Raw genomic sequence first — 12,665 nt, forward strand, 5'->3', positions numbered from 1 at the left:
TCTATAAAGTTACATTTTAGAGATTTTGCAACAAGACACTTTCTTAGTACCTATTTTGAATGTTATTTATACATTTGTTGGTGCTAGAGTAGCATTTTCTCCCACATTGAGTCCAATAACTGACTCTCCCATGATCCTCTTACCTCTGAAGGAGACACTAGCCAGAGGATGAGAGTGTTTCAGGTTGTTGGCTCGTTGAATAATGCATCGTAACATGGCTGAAACTTCCTGAAACCTGCGAGGCTCAAAGAACTGTGTTGGGATTTTTCTTCAACTCAACGACAGCAGGTGAAAGAAGGATCCAACGGTTGAAGTAACTGCTTACATGACCCCGGGAGCTTTGAAAACGACCGGCAAAACCAACAAAGGGAAGACGAACTGGTGCCAAGAAGATGTGGGGATCAGAAAAAGCTTAAAAGAGAATGATTTTGGTCCAAAAAAAGATATCCAATACTTGAAAGTAGGTCTTCTGCAACGTCGGATTTAATTCTAACGCTTTTCCATGACTTGATTGGCGAGATAAATTCCCACAGACGCAAAAATATGGTTGTTTTCCAGCAGAAACGACAAAATAAAAGCTCTTTTCCCACACGATAGCGTCCACAAAGCCTCTTTCTGACTCTCTCTACACACTCGCAGGGAAACAGAGAACAACACCTCACATCCAGAGGAAATCTCAACATTTCCTGTTCTCTTTTCCTCCCTTGTCTCCTGGATGTTTCCCTATCTTTCCCACATCTTTGCCACAACATTCCCCTCTAATCTAATCCCTGTTATCTCTGTTTGTGTCATTTTGTGGATTCAAGCATGAAAAACCAAGTGCAAACCAAAAAAGATCTTGCATTTTTAATCCCATTTTTGCCTAAAACACACATCTGACTGCCTTAAAAGTCTTAAAACGGTAATGTCCTCAATTTATACGTGAAATTAAAGATATTTTTGAAGGACTCTGGAGGTCTTATTTGGATAGAAAATAGCGGTTTCCAGGGTTTTCTAAGATCTAAAAATAAAACTACCCTCAATGTAGAAAAGGCCCCAAAGTTATAGTTATTGATATATATATATTATTTTATTATACAGAGTTTATACCTGTTAAGTTGTGCCTTCATAGTGGGGAGGGGCTAACCCACGTGTTTTGGGTGACATCATACATCAGAGGGTAATGTGCGTCAGTAGTTGCAGGAAAGTTATGCCGTCTTAACCTTCGTATTGTGTGCGTAAATGAACGTGAGTGTTTGTCCACAGTGCTGCCTGTTATGTTGTTCTACACTTTATTATTATTGTGATAACTTCTGTGCCGATGTGGCTTAATGCAGAGTCTCCGTGCTCATGTGATCTGTGCATGCTGCGTGCATATTTATTATGGCTGCTCATTAAGTCACTCAGTCAAGTGAGTCGGCACTCCTGTCTCAAGATTAGGGGTATATTCACCGTGTTGAGTGGCACAGACCTATTATTAATGTAATAGGATGTAGTTTATGTGGATAAATGTTTATGTGGCGTTAAAGGTGAGATATTATGTGTTTACAGTTCATTTATTGCTCCGCTACTCGGCTACCGGAAGTAGCATGTCTGTAGCGTTTCACAATAAGAGCATCGGCTGCCGCTTTCCGCCAACCGGAAGTGGAACGTTATTCATTAGCGGTAGCTGAACTTTGAATCTCTGCGTGTCCCTGGTAATGAGTGGGTGTTCCTCAATCGCGAGTACGCTTGCTTGGTAGCACATGTCTTCCGAGTCACTTCCTTCAGAAGCTAGGCAAGAATACTTCCTGGCATTCGGAAAACGAAAAGTGGAACAGGCTAGCAAGTGTGCAGGTGTGCGTCATATGAGAGGCCCCGCCTTACATTTTCCGCCACAGATTTGGGGAAATTGGTCCGTGCGCAAAGCATTGTGGGGATTTTAAGGACGCGAAGTCTACACATGTGCAGCCTCGAAATTTCCCCCAAACCAAGGACGCGGCCTCGGTGGAATTCCAAGTATGCTGGAGATTGGAACAGTCCTTCGGCGGCACTCGATGACGTAGCATCCTTGAAATATTGGCTTGGAAGCCAGTTTCCTCGAGATTGAGAAACGGCCAGTGTTTGACATTATATGTTAATGTGTTTATGATTATAAGAGAAGGGAGACATGTTGTATTATGTCTAGATTATTATTTCTATAGGGTTTGGCAATATTATGTATGTATGCATAAGTTATCTTATATTGATTGTATTTTGTTTATTTCCCTTATAGGAAAAACCACACACAAATATCTGTATGTCTGCCTGAATCAGTAAAGAAGTCAAGCCTCATCTTAGCTCCTCATTTCCTCTATTCTGGACCTTTGGCCTTAAGTGGTGTTCTGGCCGACACACCTGGGTGAACCTAGTGATAAACACAAAACTAGTGCCAACACTGAGTTATCTCTAACTCTCCACTACACTCATTGACTAAGGTAAATTATATTCAAAGACAGCGCCTTAAATTCATTTTTCCTGTAGTTTGAACACATTCAAGACATGTCAATGATTGGCTTTTTTATCTCCAAGTGTTTTTTATGACAATCCACTAGCGCAGTGTTTCTCAAACTTTTTCATACCAAGGACCACTTAACCAATACAAAAACACTCACGGACCACCTGACTCCACAAATATCCCAAAACAATAGGCCTGCTTACCACTCCAACAGTACATAACAGCCTAATAATGACAGCTTAACCTTCTCTATATCGCCTCGTTCACACAATAAATCAACAATACAGATACAACTACAGATTATATAAGCATTTAGTTAAATAAGATTTAAAATGCTCTCAGGTTTTACACCTCTTATGAAATGTAGACTACATTTATTACGGAGTTTATGTCCGAGCCAACAGACTCACAGATCGTTGGCTACTGAGAGATATGCAAAATACACCGCATGTCCAAGGTTCAAGGTTCTTTATTTGTCAAACGAACATAGCAACAGTGTAGTTATGTCGATGAAAATCTTGTGTCAGGCTTCTCCAACAGTGCAACTCAAAACACAGATGGGGTGTCATCAAATGCCGTTGGCGACAGACCACTCGCCATGAAACACGATGTCGCTGTAAGTCCAATGGACACGGTCCAATCGTCCCCCAATCTTCACTTGTATATCACCGGTCCATGCCTCAACAGCTCTACGCCAAATCTGAAATCTCACCATATGCCGTTTCCATGGAAACGCATCCCTCGCCATAAAACACGATGTCCCTTTAACTCCTGTGAAAATGTTCAAAAAGTGCTCAAAATTCAGATGTGTGCTAACAGTCCAGCCGTGAAGACATCTACGAGACAGTTTTGAGATTTCTTCAAATGCCGTTGCCATGGCAACACAATGCTCGCCATGAAACACGGTTTTCTCATAACTTCGCCATGAAGCACGATGTCGCTGTAAGTCCAATGGAAACGGTCCGATCGTCCCCCAAACTTCGCTTGTATATAACCGGTCCAGCCCTCAACAGCTCTACGTCAATTATGGGGTTTCTTCAAATGCCGTTGCCATGGCAACACAATGCTCGCCATGAAACACGGTTTTCTCATAACTTCAGTGAAAATGTTCCAAACGGCCCAAAACTTCACAGGTTTGGTAACGATGCAGCCATCAATGCATCTAAGCGTATTATGGGGTGTCATCAAATGCCGTTGCCATGGCGACAGATCATTCACCATCAAGTTAGTTCAAAAGTTTGCAGTTCAAATATTCTGCTGCTTTTCCAAGCCTTTTTACTTTCTTTTCTTCACTCATCACACATTCAAGCCCCCAGTTTTCATGTATCATTTCAATCTAAATTCTTCACTTTCTTCTTACACATTACATTTCAGCATAGCAGTTTAGCGTCAGCTTTTCAGCATAAAGCATTCCCACTAGCAATTTCTTCAGGAATTGCATTCTCTAGTTCCTCATGTTCTTATGATCACTGATGCTTAATATAATTTGAGCTCTGCTTTTAATCCTGATAGAAACAATGTCCTTTTAATACAGTTGACTGCAGTAACCAATGTTTGTGACACAGCATTGTTTCTGATAGCAACGTTTCTGATAGGGTCGTGGGTGTAAAGCCAGCATACATTTCCGATATTACGTCATATTGGACCCAAATCTGGATCAGCTCCGTTTTAGCCCCGTTTTTAGAGATTTGGGTACGGAGGAAAAAAGAGAAGGTTTTATTTTCTGACGCTGCGTGAGTTCCCCGACACACCAGGGACACATATTTATGTATAAAAGACATCAAAAAGTGCATTTTGCATGATAGGTCCCCTTTAAGGTTTAAAGTATGTCTAGTTGGTCTAAAAAGCGGGGGAAATAGTAGCCAATAGAACACAATTTCAAGTTAAAATCAAACAATATCGTGTGTGTGTGTGTGTGTGTGTGTGTGTACACACTGCAGGCATTGCCCTACATTACACAGGGAAACGTTTGTGCAGCAAACAGACAAAGTGTCATGAGTTCATGAAACTCAGTGTGTGTTCGACTGTATCTCCTGTACTCTGAAGCAGAAGAATCTAAATCTGAATCTAACTGAAACACGGCAACAAAACAAAAGACTAACATAATGAAAGAAATGGAAATAAAGAGAAGTGAGGAGAACTGAGAGAGAGAGAGAGGCAGGAAGATGGGAGGCCCAAAGGAGGACGTTCTGCGTAAACAATGGTGTTGAATATAAACACAGCCATGCTTTACTGCATGCACACACACACACACACACACACACACACACACACACACACACACACACACACACACACATACACACACACACACACACACACACACACACACACACACACACACACACACACACACACGACCGCCCTCTTAACTGCATCCTCTGATTTCAAGCAGTGGTGGATAATGTATTCAGATCTTTTAAGTTAAAGTAGTAATGTCAATGCCAATTTTAAAAGTCCCCTTTGACTCTTATACTATTATACTTGATATCATTATTCCCACGCATTAATGCAGGATTTTATTCTTGCATTTGGTTGAGATGGAGCTCATTTTGAACAAATAGCTAATTCATATTTACGTTGTGGATTAATGAATCATTTTCTACAATAATCCACTGATGGGCTTGTTAAATAAGAAATAACACATTACAATTAATAAGGAAAGCAGGAAACCTATCATGTCAAATCATGAATCAATGAAAGTAAGTATTGGACACATAGTTTCCGCTCTACATTGTGTGCAGTGTTGACCATTTACATGCACTAAAACCTACATCACACACTACAGGAAATGGAAAACTCCAGAAAGCACAATAGAGCCTCTTTAATGTACTATTTAAATAACTCTTCTGGCTTTCTTCCCACATCATTACATCTCTCCATTTATTCTTCTTCTTCTTCTTCTTCTTCTATCTCTGTCTCTATCTCTCTCCCTCCGCCCCGCCCCAACAGACTGGAAGACATGACTGTCCAATAATAACCTCAGCTGTTACAGACAGGGTGTGTGTGTGTCTGTGTGTGTGTGATTGGATCAATATTGTGCCATGCAAGCCTCACACACACTCTCTTTTTTTACATGAACTTCACCCCTTATTACCCAAACATCTGTTATTTCTGCCATGATGTCTCAATCTCTCTCTCTCGCTGTCTGTCTGTCTCTCTAACACACACACACACACACACACACACACACACACACACACACACACACACACACACACACACACACACACACACACACACACACACACACACACACACACACACACACACACACACACTACCTTCATATTTGACGCTGCAGTAGGCATCACTGATGTCGTCGTCCGGCGTATGCAGACGCTCTGCACACAGAATAAACACACGCAACATGGCTCACACACACACAAACACACACACACACACACACACACACACACAGCAGAGCTCTGTCAAATCCCAGATACAGTAATGTCCATATATGGGCGTCGGTCAGTATATCCCAAAAAGTATCCTTAAAACAAGAGAGAGGGAGAAGAAGTGGACGAGAGACAAAGAGGGCGAATAGAGAGTGAGAAACCAGAGCTGCAACACTCAGCTGTCTCACTCGCCCCCCCCCCTCTCTCTCTCTCACACACACAGCCAGCATGGTGCACTGGCTGACTCATGCACACAAACACACACACACACACACACACACACACACACACACACACACACACACACACACACACACACACACACACACACACACACACACACACAGTGGCCTTTAATTTCAGGTCACTCATGCCTGCACATCATCAGCAATCCAAACTTTGCCAAGTCACACACAGTCACACACACACACACACACACACACACACACACACACACACACACACACACCACACACACACACACACACACACACACACACACACACACACCACACACACACACACACACACACACACACACACACAGACAAAGGGTAAGAGTGGGTCGGGGAAAGTGTGGTCGATGCAGATTTGTTGCAGCGATAGAAAAAGATGACAATGCTACAAGACAAGAGTTTCTAGTGTTATTTTGTGGGGGAAATATGAATAAATAAATCAAATATTTGAACATAAAGCAGTGGTTAAGAGCTGATTCAGGTAAAATAGACAATAGACCCCAATTGCTAACATTATAGGACCAGTTAGCTCTAAAAGCTTTCTCTATTTACCCTTTAATACTGTGGGAAAACATGGCCAAAATGTGATATAGCATCCGTGGAAAAAACAAGACATTTTCCTCTACCTCATTTTAATCTGCTCACAAATACAGGTTTAAATCTGGATGTTGGGATTATAAAGAAAATAACATGTCTTTATATAAAACATCCAAACAATCTACAAGTCTGTGCTTTACTGTATGCTGTGCTAGGATTACTGAAAGTGTGTGTGAAGCTGCAACACAACGAAAAGTGGATTTTAAGATGCTTCATGTGACCCAGCGAGGAATTGTAATGCTCATGTGACTTATGGATTTGACTGCAACGCCTAAAACACTTGATTTGAACACTGACCAATAAAAGAGTGAGGAGATATAAAATGATCTGAGGTGCAGACGAGTGTTCAGAAACAGAAGCAGAGTGTGAGCGGACGGGGGGGATTTCTGTTGCTCCTCTATTTATAGTGTGACCCACTGGGCTTGTGGGTAAATATGCTCATGACATGTCATGTCATGAGCATATTTAGGGTGTGTATGTGTGTGTGTGTGTTTACGGGAAGTATGCTACCCTCAGGACTCGAGATAAAAATAAGAAGGTGGACCGTGTGTTGGATTCGAGCTCCTATTCTTGTTTTATAAATAATTACGCTGTGGTTGTGTGTTACTTTGTCGTATCAATCATATCAATTAGAGAGTATTGATCCTATAAATGCTCCTCTCGGGGGAAATTGGATTTCCTCTCAAATGACTCAGAGCTGATGGAAGATGCCGGAAGATAAGCAACCTGAAAAACAGCAGTTCAGAGAGTTGTTTCAGTATGACTCGGCTTATTTAATATTAAAGGGGACCTATCATGCAAAATGCACTTTTCGATGTCTTTTCTACATATGTGTCCCCGGTGTGTCAGGGAACTCACGCAGTGTCAGGAAATAAAACCCTCTCTCTTTTCCTCCGTACCCAAATCTCTAAAAACGGGGCTACAACGGAGCTGATCCAGATTTGCGTCCGATATGACGTAATATCTGAAATGTGGACCCACGGCCCTGGTGATCTGTTTGGTTTTTTGAGCTAAACACTTCATAGACATGTTATTTATTTATTTGTATATATCTGAGACCTATGCTATTGCCTAAAAATAGCATGATAGGTGACCTTTAAAAGATAACTAGACCAACAAAAATATCTCCATCAATTTACAAGTTTATACAATTATAAACACATAGATTATATATGTGTTTTACTATGTGTGCTAAATAAGCACCTCTTATGTAAATGTAAAACATGACTATTCAAAGCCAGTGGATGAAAGAACCACACCTTGTTTTTGGGTCAGATCGTTTATTCAGCTTTAGACAATTAAACATCCAGTTAAAACTCCACAAAAGGTAAATATGACAAAAATAGTGATACACATATTATAACCATCACCACATTCCAACCATAACGTAAAACATTTTATGAAAATCAAAACATTATAGATTTGTCTTTTTATATATTTTTTCTCATGAACATATAATAGGACACAACAACAATTCAAATGAAGATTACAGGTTTCACACTTTAAGAGGATACATATACATGTACTATATGAATAACTACTACAACAAATCCATATCATAAAGTCATTCAGATGTTCACACAGGCAAATATATGTTAAATTTAGTGTCGCCCCTTTTTCTCAATTTCAGTTAGTAATCTGTTGGTAATTTAGTTTCTCCCCTCTTCAGGTTGTGATTTCTATATTTGAACTAGAGCCATTCAATAAACCCAGAGAGCAGATACAGATTAGAGAAGAGTGAGCTTGTAGCAGTAAATAGACCAATGGGTTTACTTAGCGCAGATGAAATGAAACTTTTCATTGTCAGCCTTTTTGTACCACTTTCCATCTCTCTCCATGACTCCAGCCATGCCACAGTCAGCCATTTCGTCTGTGGCCCAGTTGTGATAGCAGACCAGACGATCACTGACCCAGAACCACAGATCCAGAGTGCAGGTGTAGCGCATTCCCAGCCAGACGAACTCAGTGTCGGCCATCTTGGCTCTCTTTTCGACCCATCTCTGCTGGTGTCTGTCAGTGATGGAGACCAGGTCATGGTGGTTCACTCTGCAGTAAGTCAGGGCCTCATCCCAAGTCTTCTTCTCTTTGATCAGGATCACTTTGTCTGTAATTGAAATGGATATATTTTTTAGTTAGGGTAACTATTTATTGCAGAAAAACTCAACTGTAATAATATAGAACCTTTCTTACAATAATCCTTATGTTTTTTAAATACATACAAGTCCCCACAAAAAATAAATAAATAAGATACAAATGGAATAAAAACGAATGGTAAGGAAATATAAGGCCAGAGATGACGTGGCACCTTATGTAAAAGCCAGGTTAAAAAGATGCGTCTTAAGGACAAAAACATGACTAAATGATATTCAAACTTTAAGTAGTAAGAATATTATATTCACAGTCTATCGTAAGATTAAGGACAGAATCCAGATCGGTAATTCTGTGTATATTAAACATATTTGCACAACTAAAGGATATTCAACATGAATGTAAAAATATATAACTGAAGACATGAAATAAGAATACTTTACTTATAGACTTTTGAAAAACTCACCGTCATAGCAGTAGAAGGGTTTTTCCTCTGTGCAGTTGTCGGAGCTCCATTTTCCATTTGGCGTAGTCATGGCACATGTCTTTGAGGCTTCATCTTCAAATGAGTCCGGATCCCAGTGTCTGAAAGAGAAATTCTTCCCATCTGACCAACTCCAGATCTCTCTGAACAGGCCGATCCACAAGTTAGAAGACCTATGGTGATCAGTACTAACGTCTTTGTTGAATTCATCAACCCGTTCCTTGAATTTTTGGACCCGTTCCTTGAAATCTGCTGAATTGATCTGTGTGAATCCACTGACCAGGTCAGTGTGATTTTCTCTGCAGTAGCTCTGAGCCTGAAGCCAGTTCTTTGATTCATCAATTAAAAAGTATTTAGGTTGCCCTGTTTCTGTGAGAATGAAAAGACACATTTTTCAAGTTTTTTAATAATTTTCTCTTATTTAAATCATGTTAAAAAAAATAATGTAAAAAAAATATGAACACAATCTCACTTAAGTTTCAGATTGATGAAAGTGTTTGGTATAATAATGTAGATTGCATAATAAAAAAAAGGCCTATACTTTACCATTACAATTTATTCAAACAAGTAGAATTGTATCAAAGTTACCAATAATGTTATTTTAAAAGTAAAAAGCAACATTTATTTTCATTAAATGTAACCACAGTGTACAACATGTGTTATCTGTCAACTATTGTTACACAGTATGATATCATTTATGTAGCGTAATAGTGACATATACTCACCATTGTAGCAGATAAACTTTTTAGGGGTGCGAGAACAATGGTCATCGTACCATTTTTGGGAGGGTTTAATCACCACACAGTTCTCAGGATCGACACGATCATTGTTCGGCTCATCTTTCTCCCATTCTGGTTTACATTCTGTAGGATTGTACTTCTCCCCCGACAGAGACCAGTGCCACTCTTTGATCATTTTTTCATTGATGCTCCTCAGTCCAATCCAGGCGTCTGTAGTCTGTGAAGAGTTAGTCAGTCTCTCCACGTCTCTCATGTCAGACACTGTGGCCAGGTCAGTGAAATGCTCTGTGCAATAACTCTGGGCTTCATCCCAGGTCTTTCCCTCAGGAATGAAGTGGTACTCATAGAGGTCACATGTGAAGAAGGAACACTGACCTAAAAACAGAGACAATTCTGCAGTGATGGAGCTGACAGTATGACAAGCATCTGATCATTAAATCAAACTCATGAGTACTCGAATCACCCCCACCTCTTACACCATCCCCTTCATCTTAACGGGGGTCTGAGGACACTTATTCCACTTTTTAATGTTATGAAGAGTGAGCAGTTTCATGACTCCAGATGTGATTTAATTTAAAATCCACTTACCCATCAGAATGAGCACAAACAGACTCCACTGCATCTTTGCTCTGTTAGATGAAACCAACATTGTTAGTGTACAGTGATCATTTACAAATCTTATAAATGATGTCAGTTACATTTAAATTATTTAAAAAACCTAATGGGTCAGTCAAATGACCAGAAACACAGACTGCACCACTCCCTTCAGTGCAGCAGTTTAATGAGGAAGTTCATGTTAAGGAAATGCAAATTCTGAGCAGCACCAGCAGTAACAGGCACACACCACCAGGCTGTCAGGAGGCTGAACTCTCTCCCCCCCCTCTCACCTCTCCCCTCTCTCCCTTCTATCTCACCTCTCCACCCTGCCACCACTGGTCTGGGACTTTAACACCCCCCCCCACACACACACAGACACAACAAATCCAGCACCAGTCACTTTTACGCTGCTATGGAAATATTTTGCACTCTCATTTGCACTATGTACATCATCTTTTTATATATATATATATATATATATATATATCCTGCTTACTTAAGTAAACGGTTATTTTGTGTTTTTTTGTAATTATTGAGTGTTCTTGTATTTGAATGTGTTATTTTATACCTCGGGACTGTGGGAAACAGTATTTCGATCGTGTGTACAAAGCTATTTTGAGATTGACAATAAAGTTGACTTTGACTTGACTTGACCATAACATTTATTTTTAGCACATGGAAATGTCTCATTTCAATGAAACACCAGTTGCAAACTAAACATTAACTGTATAGTGCCACACAACAACACTGACTTTTTATGTTTGTTTTTTTGTCGAGGCTACGTATTAATATGTTGCTGGTGATATATTTTGTAGATTATTTATTCACATTACAATGTACTCCTACTATCAGAGACATCAACTGAAATTCTAGCTTAATTAAATTGTGTATTGTTGCTTTTATAAGCCCGATTAAAAGATGTGTGTTAATTATTTTGATAGGGGAGAATTTACCCTAATGAAAACTACATTGTGTATAGTTGCTTTTATAAACCAGATTAAAAGATGTGTGTTAATTATTTTATTAGGGGTGAACTTACCCTAATGAAATTACATTGTGTTTATTTGAACTGAGAGTAAGATTGCTGTGTATACACATCATCTCTAATAAAACATTTAAGATTTACCACCGTTTTTTAAAGCAGGAAAATAGTAGGGTTTGCAACCCTGAGTAATGTCTACGGGACAGGCTGCATACATCGCCGACAAAGCTCTAAAAACCTAACATGAACCTGAAAGGTAAAACTCAGGGCAAAACATATCCACTAGACTCAGACTGTTTAGTTTTCATTATAAATGTCCAGCGTTCTTGGTAAAGTGCCCATCTTTTGTAAAAAAAAAAAGTTTTAAAGTGAACATTAGATAAAGTTTATTATTCAAAATAAACACTGAGTTTTTTAATCAAAAAATAAACATTCCAAGTGATTTCAAGAGAAACAAATGATTTAAGGGAATAAATGAACATAATAGGGTTTTAGATTTCATTACTTCTGATTGAGATGTGATTCATTAAATGTTCCTCCCCTTTGGAAAATATTCTGAAGGAGAATATCTTTCTCAGAAATAAACAAAATATGAAAATGACTGAACAGAATCACACTTACTTCTTCTGAGTCGTCCTGTCAGCTGCTTCTCTCTCCGTCTCTCTCGATGTGTTGGTGAAGACTCAGATATCCACGAGGTCGCTGCTCTCTTTGAGCCACCTTTGGGGAAACATTTGAATATTAAAATTCAGATGTCAAAGAGGTCTGTCATGGTTGATATAGGATTCATTGAAGGAAATAATATTAATTAAATGCAACAGGGAAAAAAGTTGAACACACTTCCTTGTTGACTGTCTGACACACGGAAAGAAAGGTACCATTCCAAAATATGCACTAATGAGAACTATTGAATGTTTATATTTTTATATTTTTGTTAGGATATTGCTTGTTACCATATGTCAAACAGCTTTAAGAGAACATTCTGGCTGTATTTGAGCCCCTCATATTACAAGTGTGTCAATATTATTTTAATTTCAGTCACATAGTTTCTTTATTCTGAAACACAAGTCAAAAACATTATCTCTTTG

The 12,665-nt window shown here is 39.3% G+C and overlaps 2 protein-coding genes across 5 annotated transcripts in view; both read right to left on the reverse strand.

The window, feature by feature from the left end:
• The window catches only part of dysf (dysferlin, limb girdle muscular dystrophy 2B (autosomal recessive)), an 83,602-nt gene extending 77,608 nt beyond the window's left edge, over positions 1-5,994 (reverse strand). For 2 of the 4 annotated variants that reach the window (XM_034150223.1, XM_034150221.1), the window contains exon 1: positions 5,740-5,994. In XM_034150223.1, coding sequence (XP_034006114.1) covers positions 5,740-5,827 — 88 coding nt within the window. In that variant the 5' untranslated portion in view covers positions 5,828-5,994. Of the gene's footprint in view, positions 1-143; positions 644-5,739 lie in introns of those variants that run through there. The other 2 variants (XM_034150220.1, XM_034150222.1) reach the window with 2 other exon arrangements.
• A 1,960-nt stretch (positions 5,995-7,954) lies between these two features.
• Positions 7,955-12,264, reverse strand: LOC117498141 (macrophage mannose receptor 1-like). Its single transcript, XM_034150237.1, has 5 exons — positions 12,199-12,264; positions 10,587-10,627; positions 9,984-10,373; positions 9,241-9,627; positions 7,955-8,790 (listed from the first exon to the last, which is right to left on the reverse strand). Exons 2-5 carry the CDS (start codon positions 10,618-10,620, stop codon positions 8,456-8,458), a joined length of 1,146 nt encoding a protein of 381 aa, XP_034006128.1. The 5' UTR covers positions 10,621-10,627; positions 12,199-12,264; the 3' UTR covers positions 7,955-8,455.
• Between the last annotated feature and the right edge of the window lie 401 nt (positions 12,265-12,665).

Source organism: Trematomus bernacchii, unplaced genomic scaffold, assembly GCF_902827165.1.
Source record: "Trematomus bernacchii unplaced genomic scaffold, fTreBer1.1, whole genome shotgun sequence".
Classification (NCBI taxonomy): domain Eukaryota; kingdom Metazoa; phylum Chordata; class Actinopteri; order Perciformes; family Nototheniidae; genus Trematomus; species Trematomus bernacchii.